This window comes from Lichenostomus cassidix, chromosome 21 (assembly GCF_008360975.1).
Source record: "Lichenostomus cassidix isolate B80296 chromosome 21, HeHo_3.0, whole genome shotgun sequence".
In the NCBI taxonomy this organism is placed as follows: Eukaryota; Metazoa; Chordata; class Aves; order Passeriformes; family Meliphagidae; genus Lichenostomus; species Lichenostomus cassidix.
In genome coordinates, this window is record NC_139501.1 from 4465614 (window position 1) to 4485006 (window position 19393).

The 19393-nt window shown below is 39.8% G+C and overlaps 1 protein-coding gene across 2 annotated transcripts; it reads right to left on the reverse strand.

Annotated features, from left to right (window-relative positions):
- Nucleotides 1-4295: 4295 nt before the first annotated feature.
- On the reverse strand, nucleotides 4296-18463 carry PDPN (podoplanin). Of its 2 annotated transcripts, none has more exons than XM_085079894.1 (6): nucleotides 18115-18463; nucleotides 7390-7475; nucleotides 6861-6954; nucleotides 6567-6602; nucleotides 6091-6202; nucleotides 4296-5519 (listed from the first exon to the last, which is right to left on the reverse strand). In XM_085079894.1, exons 1-6 carry the CDS (start codon nucleotides 18182-18184, stop codon nucleotides 5513-5515), a joined length of 405 nt encoding a protein of 134 aa, XP_084936020.1. In that variant the 5' UTR covers nucleotides 18185-18463; the 3' UTR covers nucleotides 4296-5512. The 2 variants fall into 2 exon arrangements, with proteins under 2 accessions (XP_084936020.1, XP_084936021.1); XM_085079895.1 differs by having other exon boundaries at nucleotides 6097-6202; nucleotides 18115-18461.
- Nucleotides 18464-19393: the final 930 nt, after the last annotated feature.

Here is a 19393-nt window from a genome sequence, read left to right on the forward strand (position 1 = left end):
AACAGCAATTTATACCAAGTAAATTCTTTCATTACTTAATATCAGGCAGCCTTTGCTGTACTGTAAAAGTGAGCTGTGGTTTTTATGTACAACTTGCCTTTAAGGACTGGCTTTTAGGTGAAACTCTCTTGTACCACCAATATCTAAAGCTTTGTCTAAGTGGTGAGAATTGGATTTTTCTCATTTCTCTTTGTCTAAATGGTTCATGGGGGTGTAGGCAGGAAATCAGACAGCTCTGGCTGTCCCTTATTTCTCAGCAAATTGCCTCAGTGCCTGATGTACAGGAGAGGACATTCCTTTAAGAAGGAAGCTGGAATGCATTACACTGTGCTCAGTTATTGCTGCTTATTCAACTCCTGTGGGGATTATTCCTGGGGTGGATAGGAAATGAGGAAGAGCTGACATTCCTATCTCTTTTCCCTTGAGCACACCTGCTGAACCTGCTAATTCCTTCCCTGTTTCCTGCATAGGCTGAATCAAATGTCATGAGGCAAAATATCCACAGGACTCAAAGGAATGTGTTATTTGAGGATAACATGGTTCATAAAGGCAGGAAATGGAGTTGCTTCCCAGCTCAAATGAAATACTCAGTACTAATTTACTAAGAAAAACATCAGTACATTTCAAATTGCCTTGTTAGAAAATGTTTAGTCATTCTGGAGGGGAAAAGGGAGTGTTTTAATAAGGATTTAGGTTCATCCACTTCTAGTCAATGACTTAACTCATGCTGCTGGTCAGTATTGCCTTCAAGTTCTAACCAGTAATTGTTGGAAAAATTAGTTAAAGGGCTTGTGTAGTACAATGAAATCCATATTCTTAGAATATCAATAGCTTCCAGTTCTTCTGCAGGAGAAAGAAGCACCAGGGTTCTCTAAAGAACAGGACTGATTCTTTCCACAGTTATCCCCCTCAAAACCCAGCTTTCTTACCTGGCTGTTACTGGACATGTTGCTGTGTTGCATCAGTATCACTCTAGCTGCCTTTCCTATCCAAAGATAAGGTTGTAACATTTTTAAGATTTTTTTCCCCTGATGCAAGTGTATCTAAATACTGATGTGGGTTAACGTCTGAAGTAACCCCCCAGGCTGGCAAGCCCATTGTTCAATTTTAGCTCAAGCTGGAATTGTGAATGGAAGTTAAATTTTAGTGAAGACAATGTGTTGCAGTTCTCTACTTTCCCTTCTCCTTCTGTTTGCCTCTTTTTTTGTGGATGTCACTGTTTGGTTTTGGTCCTGAACTCTCAAGAATCACTCATCCTTGCCAGCTGCCTCCTGGAGACAGAACACAGCTTGGAAAATGCATGGAATGTGCAGCACTCCTTGCCTGCTAAGACATTTGCAAGTTTAGCATTTACCAGAGTCTAGAAATCTGACTTCTTCAGCCTGGAAGGGCCGAATAAGCTCCACGATTGAATGGGGATCTTTGTGTTGCAGCCCAACTGTTTGTTGCAGAGCAGGGGGAGCTGTGGGTTTGGTCTGATGCCTAAATCCACAAGGCCTGGACAAAGACACATGGCCAGTGTGATGCTCAGTTTATTTATCCATAAATGCTTCCACACTGCAGCTGTGAAAAGTGTACAAAGCCTTAATTCAGCCTTCTCCTGATGGCACCTGGTGTCAAGTTACAGATCCCCTTACCTTCAGCATCCATGAGGAGCTGTCAAACAAAACAAAATGCTGGGAATTTCAGTATGTTTAATCCTTCAGCTGAAAAAAGCTGTCTGCAGAAGCATGGGTATGACCAGTGTGATACTTCAGAGGTGTAACAGTGTCTTCAAGCACAGTGAAGGCCACATAAGACTTAAACTTCAGAGTGGTTCAGTAGCATCTACACTGCAAAACTGCAGCTGGAGGCAGAGAAATTAATTTTAGATTGTTTTTCATCAAAAGAAACCTGAGCACACTTCTGACCTGAGTGGTTTTGGAGATTCAGTAAGTTGCTTTTTTGCTTGATATCCTTTGTTCCTATCTTATATTAAAGAATATTAAGGATGATGTTACCATAAAATATAATGGAACATCACTTCATTGGAACTAATATGAATCTGTGACAGGACTAATGTTTTAATGTTTAAAGATTCCTGGGTTTGTGGCTTTTCTCTTGCCTGTGTTATAACCTTTGGCAAGTCACTTCACCTGGCAGTACTTGCTATCCTCCTGTGAATGATGCATCAGTGCTTTTGAGCTTGGACACTTTACAGAGGTGTTAATGTGCAGGGTGTCCTTACTTTTTAACAAAATAAGACGTGGTTTAGATAATTGCAATGGCATACTGCAGTGCTCTTAAAATAATAAGCAATTGCTGCATGTTTTAATTGGTATTTAACTATAAATGAAATTTATAGGAGTAAATCAGTCTCCATAATTCATCTGGTGCACACTTCATTACTGCTGGTTTTGTTGAATTCATTCTTCTGACATTTTCTGCTCTTTCAGGAAAAACATGCCTTAAATGAACTCATGTAAGAATTGCCCTATTGATGTCCAGAACTATTATAAATATTGATGCATCAAGTCACTGCTTTCATAGCTCCTACTGCTGTGTATCTTCCCCACAGACACAAATGCAAAGGGACAACTATGTTTATGATATTTTTTAGTGACATCTGGCATTCTCACAGGAAGCCTGGTGCCTGCTTGTCTGTTCGGGAGAGCCACATTCATGACTCAAAGCCAAGCTGCAAAAGGGAACATTATTGTTACTAACTCTAAAGGAATGAATGTGAGCAGGAGTGAGGAGTTTAAGTTAAAAGCAAGTGTTGATTTATTGAGTGTTGTTCCCTGTGAATAAAAGTCAGGCCTGGCCAGCTGGTGAAAGTATGGAGCTGTTGTTTCCTCGTGTGTTTTCATGCATAGGAAGTCTCCTGACCTTGGGCCTTGGTTGTACAAGCTTGTAGCAATCATTTCGGCTCACAGAAGGGTTTGCCCTGGGACAATGTGCTGTTTGACTTCTCACAAAGCAGAAAAGGTCTCATCTTCTACAGAAATTGTACCAAACACCCTCACACCTTCTGTTCAACCCACCTTTGAGCTCCTCAGCTAGTGATGGGAAGCTAGATAATGCAAGGCAATGGCAGCTCAGTCACAGAACACCGAAATACATGTGAAAGTCAAACCTCTGTGTGGATCTTTAGTCAGCATTTCCAGAATGTTTGTAGCGTGAAATTACAGATTAATTAAATTAAGGATTCAGTAACACATAGATACATATCAAATGTACAAGTTTTTCATGAACAAGCCGTTGTTTCTTTATGTTTGCTTGAAGCTGACCAGAATGTTCTGCACTTGAGATTTATAGGCAGCAAGGTGTATGAATCACCAGAATATTGAATATATCAGTGCAGCAGCCACTGCTGGATTTGATACATCAAAGTAATAGATGTCTTCTGGCTCTTCAGAGTGCTTGCTTTCTTTAGCCATGTACTGAGTATCCTGGACTCCAACTGATAATCACAAGGAAATTGTCTTCATGGTTTTGCAGGTTCGGATTTAGCACAGCACAATATTTAGTACTGAGTCTCCAGTGCTGGAAGCCCCCTAAATGTTTCAGTGGATCATGGGCCATTTGGTCAAGGGTTGATTTTTCACCTAAGACTAAAAAACTTGCCTTAAATAAGAGGCTGGACAATAAAGGCACAATTAAGACCAGAAAAATTAAGTAGTTGTTATATGAAGTTAAAATGGCTTCTGGAGTAGAACCAAAGCAGTGTCCTTGAGCAGAATGCTGCCTGTTCAACTGCTCTGTCCTGATCCACAAAAACTCAGAACTGCTCAGAAAGGTTCTCTGCTATACATTTTTCAAATGGGGGGCTTGTTACTACTGGTGGCATAAGAAAGGATTCCACATTTTGGTATTTGCAAATTAGCAGTGACTGAGCTGATGCAGAAGAAAACTGGTGACATCTGTGCTATTCCCTCCAACGGGTGAATAATTCATAATTCCATATGCCATGCATTTGAGCAGGCAGCAGAGCACCTTATGGGGTAGTTCCCAGCACAGACAAGAAATTGTTAAATTGAGGCTAACAGAAATTAATATTCTTTTGCAGCAAGAAGAAAAAAAAGTAATTTTCCTGCTTTCATATGAGTTTACACAAAGATAAAGCTTAAGCTTCCTTGTTGGTCACAGACTGAGCATTTCATCACATCAGCTCCAGAACTAACTAAAGCCTTCTGAATAAGTTTTCTCTCATAGATTTTGTTTTCAATTATAGTTTCATTTATCAGTGTCAAATGAGTTGGTTGTAGACATTGCATCGATAAGACAAGCAGCAAAAAAAGTCAGGAAAATTGAAGGAAGTTTAAGACATTTTAATTTTTTTTAAAGAAAACAAAGAACAATTATTGTAAAACAATACAGTTTACGTTATGATTTTTATTTCCAAAGCTTGTATTGATATGATAGTTCAAGGCACATGAAAGAAACAGAAAAGCAAATACAGATAAGCTGACACGTTTACCAATTGATAACCACATTGATTATCATGATTTTTACACCAAACACTGAAGTGCCATAAAATTTAGGAAACCTGATGCACTGCAGCCACTTGCCATGCAAAGCCCTTGCTCTGAGCTCTGCTCATTCAGGTCGTGCTGCACTAAATATGCCCCAAAAAGCTGCAGACTCCAAAGCTGCATTACACCTCAGCGACGTGTTCTGACCTGGTGCAGCACATGTTGTCAAACAAATCCACTGTACAGCTAGAAAACGGCACAGGTATAAACAAAAATACTGTGCACACTAATTCAAAAGCTTCTACACGTCAGCTCTAAAGTGACCCATCAAAACTGGGTATTTTCCAAGCACCCCTTAATTCAGGATGTGTATTTCAGTTCCTGCATGTCTCTGCAACCAGAGGAGGCAGGAAATTCCTGATGCCATAGCCAGACGAGCAAGCTTTGGGTTGGTAGGTCAGTTCCAGCCAGACCTACCATGTTTTGCCACAAAATAACATAAGTATCAAGAGCAGAAAATCTGTATCAGTAGTGGAAAGATTTTAGCTTCTAATACCCAGTATTTTCCTAATTTGTAAATAACTGGTTCTCTCTGAAGCTAATTCCTCCTTTTTGATACATCATGTGGTAGATAAACATGCCAGAAGCACTTAACCAGCCAAAACCATGTTTTTTGTTGTCTTAAAAGAATACATACAATGTAATGTGAAATAATCTTTGGTAGCATATAAAACCCGAGCATATATTACCTGCAAATCACATTTCATATGTATATCTCTTTGCTGCAGGGTTTTTTTCTTACTGCAAAATCTTTTTCTTCTAGTAGAATTCTGATTGGTAAAAAATCCTATGAAATGTTCCATACTCTGTAATCAGGGGGGATGTCAGAGGGTGGTCCTTAGCATTGTGTGGTATCCCCATAGATCTGAAATTCTTTGGCTATATTTTCCATGGATCATCTTCTCACACAAATACAGGAACAGTCTTTCATTTGTATAAAATAAGAAGCACTTGTATTTTCTGGCATAGAATGGCATGGTTGCTTGTTTCAACTGTGTTTAGGGCCTGGAAAACAAAAAGTAGACGTTTTATTGTTCATCATTACCCAAATGCTAGTTACATGATCTTTTTTCCTCCATCTCTTTGTCTTTGTCTTTCCTATCACCCCTTTATTTCTCTTCCCAGTTCCTATTTTGCTTTCTCCTAGTGCACAGTATCTCTTCAATGTCCTAGGGTTTTCTTACTCCTTCAGGGTTTGTAAAACTCTTTTAGATTTGCGTGGCACCAAAATATAGGGTAGAGATCACTTCCCAATGTTCACATGTTGTTCACTACTTCTGGAACCTGGTCCTGTAGTACTTCCTAATGAATTCTCCCTCTCTACCCCAGAGTAATCCCAGCCCCAAGCATCTGATATGATAACAGCATGTGCACACTGTCTGGGAAATTCTGAAGCACATGAGCATGCAGACCCCACATCATTTTGGGAGCTCTTGCAGAGTCTGTCTGAGGCACTGTATAACAGGAAAATTGTTGTTTTGTCAAAAAAAAAACCTTAGAAATTTCCTAAACTTTTCCTGTGACCCAGCCCAGGGGAAGATGCTTGTCAGAAAACCCTGAAGAGCAATTTACTTACGAGTACCTGCCTGACATCTTCCTTACAACAGCAATTATTATTCCTGCAAGGATTCCAACTGCAACTATGATTCCAATAATTATTCCAACCAGTGCAATTGTTCCCAGACCACCTGAAAGAAGAAATTGGGAAAGTTAGCATTTAACTCATGGATACCATTGATGAGAGGCTACTGATAGAGCTGATGCTGTTCTGCTGCACCCCACTCCTTGGGGAAATTGCTTATTATCTTGTGAATTCTGAAGAAGGTGTGGATGTTCAGCAGGCTGCAAATGTGCCTTTGGGCTGAAGGGCTCCCTAGGGATGGGGATATGGAGACAGTGATCAGGTGAACCAGGGAAGGCAGTTCAGGGAGCAGCTTGTGCCTCCTGAAACTTTTACTTAATGGCTTGGGCACAGCCAGTGGGTGCTGGAAGGGCAACTCCCTGGCAGTTATGTTCCCCCTTGTCTTTTAAAGCAAATATTCTGTTTAATACCTTCATCAGTTATCTCTGGCTCCACTCTCCGTTCACCTGTAAAGCCAGAAAGACAATCATTACTCACTCTGCTTTGTACAGAGTTTTGCATTCCAATTTGTAATGCTACATCCAAGGAAAACTCTTATTGACTTTTTCACAATGCTTTGAGGTTATCCTTTTGCTAGGAAGTGAATGAAATCATTTTGCTAGGTTGCAAATGAAAAGTCTGAGAGACTATTTGTGATTTCCAGGTATTGTTCTTCCAAACAGTAGAACCTCAACATATAAAAATAGAAATTAGAAGGCTTTTACCATCAACACTTTCTGTGTTAACTTGATAAACAGTAGCATTTTCAATTTCTCCAACCGGCACAAAGGGATTTTCTGTGGTCTTCAGTTCTCCAATCTGCAAGACATTTGTTACATTGTGTAGTCTTGTGGGCAATTAAAAAAACTAGGGGGAAAGAGGGAAAAGAAAACCTCAGAATATTCAGTCTGTGTATAAAGTAGCATTTAAATTTCTTGGTCTGCCAGGTGTAGATGCCTTTTTAACTGTCACCTCTCATGTTTGACATGTATAGTGATGAAAATAAACCAAAATAAGCTGATCTGTCTTCCCATCTAGGGGCTTTCTGCATCAGATCCCTTGGTAGGACTGCAAAAGATGTAGGAGGCTGCAGAATACTGCAGAGCTGCCTTTTTTCAGTGGTTTTTTTTTAAAGTGGTTTGTGAGTTTGGTTTCACTGAAACTGCTTGAGAGATACTGAGTTGGAAGAGGTGGGAGGTGACAGTGAATATGCAGGGAGCATAAAAGATCTTTTATTTAGCATTAGATACTCACCACTGTTGATAATTCTTCAAATTCTGTGTCATTTCTGTCTCTGAAATCAATTGTTGCACTTTCTTCTCCTTCTAGAACTGAGCTTGCTGAATAAAATTTTAGAAAATGAGTCAGGATTTTACTTGGTAGTCACATGTTCTGCCTCCTCTGACACCAAAACTTTGTCAAGTATGAGCTCTGGGTAGTGTTCTGTCTCTCTGCTCACTTGGGAATGGGAAATTATTTGGAATAAATTTGAATTCTGTTATACTCTTGTCCAAAGCAATAGGCAAAAAGCTTCAATACCCCTCACTTCACTCTGGCACAGCCTTGAAACTCACTGGTTACTAACATTTTGTCCAAGAAAAGATTCCCCAAAGTGGATATGATGGCTCCAGATTTCAAGCTAAGCATTAGCTCATGTGTTGGGATAGATTATTTCAAGCATCTTCCATTTTCTAAAATAGTCAAAGCTTTCTCCCATCTTTCAGCTCAGTCCCAGCTGCAACCTTTATTTTTAGAGCTGCTGTCAATGCTTATGGGTGCAACTACAGTTTGGAAATATTCCTACACAAATCAGTCCTGAGGCTTTCCTAAAGTTGCAAACCTTACTTGCCATAATTTGAATTTTCAGATAACAATGTAAGGTTGGGTTTTTTAGTTTTTGTTGTTTTTTTTTTTTTATTATTCTAGATCCCTTCTTCATCTGTGCTCTTTGATAAAATGGGCATTTGGATTTTGGTCCACACAGTGCTGTTTATTTACAAATATACAAAAAATGCAGCCAGAATTCATCAGTAGGAAAATGAGCTGGAACAAGGCAGAGTGGAAAGACATGGCTGTGAGGAGATAACAGGCAGTACCACAAACATGCTGAAAACATAAGTATCATTTAATTCCATTCCTTGCTGCTCCCTAAACCTGTGGCAGGCAGAGTGTGATGTTAATGTGGTGTGAGATCTCTTGGGAGTTTGTGATTCCTGGTGATCACAAAGCCAGGTGAGGCTGCTGCTCCTGCTGCTGCCTGGGGCATAAAGGTCCTGCTAATTCCAGATACCAGTGCTGAAATGGAAGCAAACAGCTAATTGTAGATGTTGTCTTGAGCAAGTATTTGAGGCAAAAAAGGCACCAAAAACTTCTGAAAAATTCTTTCCTGGATTCAAGTTTTACATCCAACTGCTTTTTATCTCAGCAATCAGATCAGAAGAAGGACAGCTATTCACAGGAGTTCTTTTAAAAAATGAAAATTACTGAACCATTTGATTAGCATATGTATGAGAAATATTAACAACCTCTTAATTTTATTAAATTGTAACACTGTTTCTACTAATTACACTTTTTATTTAGTGACCTAAAACCATTCTCATCTCCTCTGCATATGAATTTAGATGATTCCTTAATTGTTAGATTGGTTCCAAATACTTTCCCAAACACTTGGGAAACTTTACTACTCCTGAATGCACCCTACTTGTTTTATGTATGATATAGAGGCAAGTAAATGGCTTTTATTCTGTGACTGGAATTAGAAAGTCTTTTTACTTGATATTAGTCAAAATTGAAAAAAAAGGATAGAATCTCTTTGGATCAGTTGTACAGACATCACTCAGACATTGTTTTTCTTTAATTGTGAATTCCATTTAACTTTTGTTCATTTTTACCCTCTCCTTTTAAAATGAAAATGTTATTTCAAATTAATAAAGCCAATATTTAATTTTAAAATCAGTAAAAAAATGTACTGGCAGATTAAAGGAAGTTTTTCATGCCGAGGATGAACGATTTGTCATTGAGAAAAAAACCCCTGTTTTTGCTTGAAACTCTCATTTGAATTCTACTGGAAACTTGCAAATATTTTTCCTTTGCTCCCAAAACTGTTTGCTGAACCAAACCAGAAAATTTTTATCCATCTCTACCAATATAAGACTGAGAGCTTTGTCCCATTGCCAAGAGACCAAACACTGAACTAAACTTAGATTTCTAATTCCATGTTTACTGAAGTAAATAATTTTTTTTTATTTCTGTACCTTTTTAAGCCTGAACACAGATACACTTTCTATTTAGGAGCCAGAAGGGTGTGCAGGTAGTACTTTGGGCAGTAGGAGATGAAGAAAGTTTATTCATGTTATGCCAACGTGAGGCCAAATATAGTGGCTAATTAAGCCAGTCAGTCTCCCAGAAATCACCTTATAATCCACAGAAAGACTAGAACAGGGTTAATCAGAGTTCCAAGTTAGATGGTAAAAATTATGGTTTGGTCATTTTTGATTGAAATACCTCAGATATTTTTGAAGTAGCATAAAGGGGGCTGACTTTTAGTTGTGTATTTAAACACTTTCTAAATATCGGTGTGATTTAGGATATAGCACTACTTTATAATCCTTTTTTTTTTTTTTTTTGCTTATAAAATAATATCCTTAAAATACAATATTGGTGTGTACAATCCTGGCCATGTAAATGTTAAGTGTGAACAAAGAAATAGCAATAGAACTCAGCAACACAAATATGTATGGATCAGTTTACCTTGTAATCCCAGTCAGAACTGAAGAAACATCCTTTATTCACTAGTTAAAAATAACCACAGATGGAAAAAACCAATTACTAGAGGAAAATCCCCCAGTAGAAGGTGAAATAAATTTTGTAAGTTACCAACAAGCAGCTTACTGAGAGAAACTGCTTATACTCCTGGCATGGCAGTAGCTTCCAGCCCTGAAAAGCTGCCTGACAGAGAAGGCAGGAAAGGAAAGAATGTCACCCAGCAAAGGTGCAGAGAATTAGCGAATGTCCCACAGAACCATAATTATTCTTTTTGTGATACTTGTTGCAGATTCTTGGCCATGAGTGACATACAGCAAACCTATTTCAGTGCCTTTGCCCTCTCAGTACCGTGATTGACAAAAGGAGGTGGCCCAGATTAATCTTGCCTAATTTTAGGTACTTAATAAAGGCGCCTAAATAAAGTGTCTGCTTGCCCTTATCTTCTTTCATGGTCTGTAGGGAAAAATAAATACCTCTAGAAGATAATTCATCTCACCTGAGATTTGGGTCATCTTTGCTAGCACTGCAAAGGGAAACTGGAATATGGCTTCACTATGATCTGCCCAAAGCTCAGACTGATCTGATTGCTGTCACTCTGAAGGTCTTGCTCTAGCCCTGTTCAAGCTGAGGTTCTGTATTTGATGCAGAATAGTCTCTGGACTTCATTTCCAGGTTCATTTTGGGCAGACAGTGGAGGTGGCTGGGGGGTGGTTAAACAGACACTACCAAACTATCACCCACAGGCAGACTGGGAGGCAATTTATTATGTTTTAATTTGCACGAAGGAATATTCAACACTAGACAGCTCTTTGTCAGAGAAAGTCATAATGAAGTTAAATATTGAAACGAAATTGGGAGACATGATTGGACTTTGTGCTTCTTTCCCTGTAGTCAGTACAAGGCTCTGCAGCACTGCCATCAAAGGGAATGTAGATGGGATTTAAGGGGTGTGTGCTTGTGTCATTGCTTGGTTCCATCTGATGTGGGCCAAATGTAGCAAGAGTCAGGGTTAAGTGGTGCTTCTGCATGTGTTCTTAATATTATCTTAGAGGAGGTTGTAAATAAAAACATTGCCTCACAGCTCTGGGGTTGTCTCCAAGGAGCCTCCTCTGTTTGCAGCTATACATTGCTGCAGATGTGAATTAATCATTGCATCCCTTCCTGCCAAAGTTCCAGCTGGGAGCCTTTCAGTTCAAAGTCCCAGCTGCTCTCAGGCTGCAGCATCTCACACCAGGAGAAAATGTGATGTCTTTAAAAGTTTAATACTACTTTGAAAACCTCCAATGCTTGAGCATCCCATGACCCACTTAGGGGAAGCTGAGCTCTCTATTTCCATGCATGGAGTGACAATTTACTAGAGAAACCTCTCAGGGCTGCTTTCAAAGCACGGTGGTTGTGTTGGAAAGGAGAGGGAGTTGTAAAACTGTTGTTCATTAGCATTTCTTTCAGGTATCTCCAAAACCAACAAAGATACTTCTGAAGATGAAAAATGTTGTAGGATCTTGTTTCTTTCCTTGCATGAACCTGAATAAACCCAAACACTAGTGGGTAAAGGCAGTTGTAAGCTTGTATTTTAGCTTAGTCCTTGAAACAGGAAGACGTCAAAATAGAATGTTTCCATTTCTGATAAGAGAGCAGGAGATAAAAATGGCAAACCTTAAAGGATTCCTTCTAGCAAGAGCTGCAATAATCCTTTGCTCATTGCCCTCTGCTTCTGTTTGAATAAAAAGAAAAAACATACCAAAAAAAGAAAAAAAAAAGAAAACCAGCTTCAGCTATTTATAACAGCTAAAAATATTAGCTAGCAGAGAGTTCAGCAGGATGGCTCACTTGGGACAGATCTCTTTTCTGGTGGAGATGTAACTGAGCAAACATCTGGACCTGACTGGTGGTTTGCAGTATCTGCTTCCGGAATTGTTCCAGACCAAGTGGTGTTGTTTGAAGGACTGTGTATGGATGTGTGTGTTGGCCATCCTGTTTTGGTTACATTTCATTCAGTGTTTATGTCCTGATACAGGAATTCCCTGTCTGAGGAAGCATTCTTCACTCAGAGACCTTAATTTGATTGTGAGCAAACTGAGTCTTAGTCGGTATCTCATTATTGGAATTAGTTTGGTTGTAGTTCAGTGAAAACTTCTATTCATGGTGGTGGAGGTTTAACAAAAATATGTGATTTGCAGAGGATCTTCCTTTGAAATACAGCAGCTCTGTAATTTTCAAAAGCAGTTTTTTTCTGTTATTTGGCTTTATCCTCAATTTAAGTGTATTCCAGAATCATGTACAAAACCTACATTAGCTTAATTTTGTCTGCAAACAGTTTTCCATTACTTCTTTGCTTTTGGATTTTTTTAAAAAAGTATACAGGTGTTTCTTTTGTTGTGAAATTGTTCAACACTGCCAAATCCAAGCCACAATATTTTTTTTTTTACATTGAAAATGCAAGGGTTTGAAGAATACAATATAGTGGGTTCTGGAGTTTGAATTTTGCAATTTTAATCTTGGACAGTTAAAATTTTCAGAGAAGTTTAGAAAAGCAGGGAAGTTTGTTAATGAGAACTGAAATTCTCATTCACACTTGGGGCTCCTGTGAGATCATATCTGCAGTATCCTGAGCTCTGTGTCCTTAGCCTGTTTGGGGCCACAGCACTGGCATTTTCTTTCTCTCTTAATTCTTTCTGGAAGTTGGAATAATCTGTCATGCCGTTAGAAATCCCCTGGCGTGTATTTAAGTGTCTAGACTGTTGTTCAGGAGAAAGTATGTACTGTCTAAATCCTGAAGTGTTTTCTGCAGTTTCCTTCGACAAAGACTGACAGCTTTGCTTTACACAACGAAGGAAGCTGGATGACAGAGTAACAGAAACCCTGGGAAGTATCTGCCAGTTGGAAAATGGTCACGAAGCAAAAGGAAGGATTTAGCTCAGCCTTATTTAGAGTATGACTGACTTTGTTCAGGTATTCCGTGTAGCTCGTGATGACAATGCTTTGCTGAATTGTCAGAAACATTTCCTTTGGTCACCACACCCTGCTGCAGATGGGTTTTATTGCTGGGCTGACTTCGCCAAAGGAACAAAGCCAGAGCTTAAATCGACAGTGCCAAGTGGCAAAAAACCGCTCGGCTGCTCCTCAAGTAAATCACATGTCTTCTGAATGTCACAATATTCTACTGACAGAAAAGCAACACAAAATGTACTTTAACCAGGCAGATACAGAGAAGCATCTGCTCCTCAGGTGCTTGGTGTGTGTAACGACCCCAAACCAGAGCCATGAAATAAAGCCAGGGGAGGAAAAGCTGGAAACTTCCTAAGCTTTGTCTTACACATGGTAAAATCAGCCACAAAGCTGTGGGCATTAGGAAGGAAATTACTAACTCCATTACAGGATATATTTTTAAAATATTTCTTGCAGGACTAGAGACGGTTATTCCAAATTTATACTTTTAATAATGTTGATGTGTCAACTTCTGCTTTTTTGTCTGCTAAGTACACTGACCTCAGACTTGCTATCCCATGAATGTTAAAATAACATTATAAAATTACTTTCTTATTAAGATTTGCTGCCCCATGACCCTGTTTCCCTGTTTGCTGTTTTACTAAAAGTTTCATTGTTTCCTCTGAGCAGTGGTGGGCTGAACAACACGGTTGGACTTGTGATCAAGGTGTAAATGTCTCTAGTATTTTGCTGTAAGCGGCAGAATCACAGAACTCTCACTGCATGACTGACTAGGAAGGAGAGTTGCAGCCAAGAAAAGGAGAAAAGTACAAAACTTGATGTAAGGGGTCAGCAAATTGGACAGATGTGCAGCAGAAAGCAGACATCTGTGTACAAATACTGGGATATGTAAATGCAAATGAAAGGAATTAAGAAATTACCTCTAATACAATAATAAACTAATCTTTTCCCTGAATTGCTTCCTTCCCTGAACTCGGAGGCTACAGCTATGTTCCTAGTCACAGTGCCTTGTTGTAGGTTACTAACCCCTTGTATCTGCCAGCAGAACCCTTTGCAGGTTCCTCAACTCATTTGTTTGAAATACTCATACCAGACACTGAACTGGAAACTCTTAGGTGTTAATTCTGTTCACACAGTGATTTTTGGCTACCTACTTTATAGTGCCATGCAGCAGGCAAGATGGATTCAAATGTGTTTTGTCTGACTTTCATACTGCATTAACAATAGCCTGGCTAATGTTTGGATGGGTTTCAGAGTCATAAACCCATTTTAATATGGGTTTGGAGTTAAGGGTGTCCCCTTTACAGATTTAGCAGTGTCTCAAGCTCTCCTAACAGAGCACATGTTTGCCTGAAAATGGTGATGGTGTAACAGTTGAATTCTGCCCTCACAAAGGATTGTTCTGCTGCAGTTTGTGCTGGATGTTGTAGTGTTTGTAATCAACAAATACGAAGATGGAAAAACATGAGGAAATCATAAAGCAACATGAGAATGTGCTCAGCATCAGCTTCTATGTCCTCTGAGACTCTTTGGCCAAGCTTCTGAGACGGAGAGTTGGAAATCAATAGTACATTTGTCTCTTATTTTTCCTCATTTGTTTCTCTTTAGCACATCCCAGCATACCTATACTCCCAATCCCACATCTTGCTCTGAAATGCTGTGTAACAAACTGTGCACTGCAGAGCTCTGAGCTTTGCTGTGGGATTAATCCCCATGGAGGGGATGGGCAGAAAAATCAGAAATCAGAGAGGCCCTTTGAGAGGATCTGGGAGGCAGCGAGTGGTAGGACCTGGCAGCATTTGGGTTCCATCCTGTAGTCTCTGACCACATCCAGACAAAAAGCAAACAAACCAACAAAACAAACGTGCCACTCAGGCAGCCCATGTGCCCAGGCTGGGCCAGCAGCAGCAGCAGTGGGCATTTCTGTGGTCCACATGTGGCTCACCTCAAGTGACACCCAGAGAGACACCACATACTCCTGTCAGAGCCTCACAGCCTGCAAACCTTCCTGCACTGCCTCAGTATCTACAAAAATGTTCTCCAGGTTCTTTGCTGCTTTTTTTTGCTTTTTTTTTTTTCCCTGGATGATTTACAAGTCTTCGATTTGAGGTAAATGCACAGATTCAGTGGAAACTGCTGAATTACAGGAACTGAGAATCTGGCCTCTCTGTTTCCAGTTTTAGTGTGCAGCCTGAGTTAATGAAAGGTCCACTTGTAAGCCCTTAAATATGACTATTTTCTTTGTTTGTGCAGTTACAGATTCAAAAACTAACTGTTGGGATACAGATGTGCAAACCTCTCTGCTTGCCCAGCTGAAGAGAAAGCGAATTTTATCTGTTCTCTGTTGGTCTTCCACTGAGACACTGCAAAATACAGATACACTAATTTACAGACCTACAAACTGAGATCCAGCAAGATGATTTTCTCCTGTCTGTGATAATAATTTTTGGGTATTGGACATGTAGAGTTAGATTCACATCACAAAGAGGCACATATGGGATGTGTAAGAGTACTCATCATTCTTCATGCTGGATGAAAGGTTCTGTGGTGTTTATTTAGTAGAAAATTGGTTCCCTTTTGAGTCAAGTGTGACTGTTCCATTTGCTTGTACATTTTGTTTACAACCAGCAGTTACAGAATTTGATTTTCAAAATACTTTAGAGTTGCCTGATTTTATTGCTCAGTTTTGCCACCGAAATAGTGGCAGAATTTGGGTAAATCAGAACACTTTTGAAACAACCTTTTCTTGTGAATTTGTCAATCCTCTTTTATATGATTTTGAAAAACAGAAAACATTTTAGTCTTTCATAGCTGACAATAAACTTCCTTTCTTATAATATAAACACTTTTAATCTGAATTATCCTGTCCATGTTCTTACTTTCAGTCCAAACCAAACATAACATGACTTGGTGTAAACCTAACTTGCATAAGGAGATATAATCTGATATTTGCCTCTAGGTGAGATCAGGCACATGGACAATTGATACAGCCCAAGTGACATGTGGTATCCTGTTAAACAATCATGTTAATTTTTGCACATGTTATGTGACAGCCAACAGAGTAATCTCCTTCCCTGCAATGATACTGCACCATGGGACAGGTTTGGAATCAGGAAATGCATTGCCTCTGCAAAGCACTGGTTTGGATGTTTGCTCAGGCCAACTTCCACCTCAACTCCTTTGGGCTGATTCTGTGTGTGAAGGTTTGCCTGAGTTTAAACATACTGAACAAGATCACAGCAGGGCAAAAACGTATCTGCTGATCATTCCATAATGATAGTAATCATCCTTTTGGAAATTGGAAATACCCTTCCTGATAGAAACAAAGCTGCTCTGATTGATTTGGTCTCAGTCCATAACCTGAAGTGTCCAACAGTAAGAAAAGGGTAGCTGCAGGTTTATTTATGACCTTTTCTGGGTTAAGAGATATCAGAAGGAGACCTTTTCCCTCTAAAACCCTCAGGCTCTGTGCTCCCCAGAGGTTCAGGTATCTGGATCAACTCACTCCACCAAGTACTGAGCAAATCAAACCTTCTCCCAGCTCCCTGTCAGCCAGCACAGATTGCTGAAGGTGGCATTGTCATTCCATGTCTGCTCTAACTTGTAATTGCTGATAGTTATCAGTAAACAGCAGTGATACACACTAAATACTCCAGACTTGCTTATTTTATATCTGGAGTCCATTTTCCTGGAGTATCCTTTGAAAGTTATCCTAAATGACTGGTTCCATGTGAAAAAGAAGTCATAAACCCTAAACAGAGACAGAAAGCCTTCTGTACTGAAAACCACATTCTTGTCCAGCTCTGGAGTTCAATGCAAACTATACAGCTGATAAAGCAGAGGTAGAATCTTGCAAGCAGAAAATATTCTTATATTTTTTATGACTAGTACGGTTTCGGTCTGATCATTGCTGGACTCCTCACGGAGTTGAGAGAAGATATGCTTAAAAACTTCCCAAAAGCCTGAAGATGAAACACCTTTTTACCTGTAATTCTGGTGTCTTAGATTGTTTAAGGTAATTCTATAAAATAGTGGTGGTTTTTCCCCATTTCTAAAGGCTTTAAACTTTGTTTCATTTAATACTGATGCTTTTTATTAAGGTGGCTGGGTGAGCCTAGAAAGCAACTTTTGTGACTTGCTTGATACCTGTTGATTTTAGTTTTTCTGTGAAATTTGGAAGCATAACTCCAAACTTTCAGCCTCATGTTCTGACATACAGAACCCCATTAGAAGTTTCAAGTCAACATACACACACAGTGTATATAAATACAGCTCCATTCTTTCCAGCAGGATGATACTGATTGTTATCTGACCTAAAGCAAGTAATTTTTTTCCAGTTTGGGTCCCCAAATCTAAGCTTGATGAGTCGATCTATGCTTTGGAAGACCAGGGGGCTGAGTTTCAACTTCCTGTATTCAGAGCACTGCTTCACTGGTACTTGGAATGTTTCATGGCAATGGCAGCTGTAAACCACGTTGCCTCATGGCCAATTCATTCATCATGAGTCAAAACTACTCAGAAACACTGAGTTTCAAAAGGACATTCCTGGAATCAAGTACTGGTCAGGGTAATTCTGATTTACTGTTAACAAATCAGACTCTTCTTTAGCTGTAAAAAGACTAAAATGTCTATTTTACCTAAAAGCGTATATTGTCTCTTTCTCATAAAATTCAAAATAAATAACTTTCCAAATGGATCTCTTTGGTACATAACACTTTTCAAATCTGTCTTTGGCAATAATTCCCCCAGGTTTAGTTTCCTTCACTTGCATATATTGCTTATGGCTAAGTTAGGCTTAGCAAAGCCAAGTATTAAGGCTCAAACTGTGAGCGTCTGCAATGTCTCTAAGCACAGAAGTTAAACTCCTGAATGAAAACACTTCCAAGTTACTTTCACAGAGTTATACCCCTAAATGTCAGTTAAACTAAATTACTGCTTGCAGAGCCTGCTGTGTGTGTTCCAGTGAGACTGAAGCCATTTCCCAGGGCTGTGCAGGGAATGCTTTCCCTCCCTGCCTGTACCTCTCTGCCTCCCTTACAGACACACAGAAAATTCTTTCCTAACAGAGCCCAACTCAGCCCATCGAAAACCTTTGCTGTGTTTCTCTCCAGATCCCAGCTGTAGTAGATGCCCAGTAGTAGCTTAAGAATTCCAAAGAAAGTTTTACAAAGAGGACAGAATAACTATGTAACCTATGAGTGAGCACAGAAACTGTTAAATTACAGGAAATGACTGGAAATAATTTTAACCAAACTTTCTCCTTACCTTCTTGAGCAAGTGCTAGGAAAGGCACACTCCCGAGGATGAAGATGAAGAGTGGAACTTTAATAAACATCTTTGATCTGCTTCGAGAGTCGCTTTCCAATCCTGAGCCCAGCCCGATCCAAATTCGGATTAATTTTCTTAGAGGCAGTGGAGAATTGAGATGATACAAAGAAATCACTGCAAGAAAAGTACTTTGGTATTCCAAATATGCCTGTAGCTGCTGTAGTGTAAAGGGAGGAGGCTTTCTCAGATGATAACTGAGCAGTTAAAGAAAACTGAGTGGAGTCAGGATTATTTTCTTTAGCCAAGGGGTGGGAGCAGCCTAAGGTGGTCCTCAACGAGCAGCCAGGCCCGCCCTCCCCTCGCTGTTTGGTCAGCACCAAAATTATGATCTCAGCTCAGGTTTAAAGTTACAGGAGCTCTTGTGGCTTTCAGAAGACTTTTATTTAGCAAAGGGGGAAAAGGAATTTAGGCAAAGCGAGGTGTTCCCTCCCTTCTTCAAACTGTCTAAAAAATACTTAAGAAACAACACTAAGGACGCTTTTCTTGTTATTTCCAGCAGTGAACTGATAGTTTTTTCATTTCAAAGTGAGCCCCCATGTTTATCTAAGCAAGTGTGGTACTGAATGTGCATTTAGGGATACTGAAATAGTTTTCAGGACAGGCTATTTCATTCTGCAGTAAATACTGTCTGAATTTTCCTGTGTGTCTGTGTCTCCCAGCTTGTGTCCTCAAGTGACATCCTGGCTGTGCTGGACGGTTTCTCTCTGCCCACAGGCTCGCTGGCCTCAGAGCGCTGCTATCACCCTTCAGAGAGAGGATTTTTCCTTTTCATGTGCAGTATTAGGAGTGCAGACACTCCAAGAGTCTGTGTGAGACTCGTTACTTTTTCCTTGTCAGTGTTTCTGGGCTTTGCAGGGCAGGAGGTTGAGGCTGGATGTCACCACCATGTGTAAGAGACTTTTGCTCACCAAGAATGGTCATGAGGCACAAACTGGGGCTGAACAGGACCTGGAGAGCAACTTATATTAATCTTTTCCTGAATCTCGCCTTGTCTTAGGCAAGTGCTGATCTACTGATTTATATCTATTTAAGAGTGTAGTGACTTTTAACCAGGGCTTGGGTGTGAACTGAGTGTCCCAGTGGCAGAGCTGAGTGAGGAAATGTGGGATTTTCTCCCTCAGTTTCTGCAGTGCCAGGACATCAGGCTCCAGCTCAGCAGCAGCGTGGATTTACTTCCTTTCTGCTCACAGTTGTACAATAACCCCTGCCAGGGAAG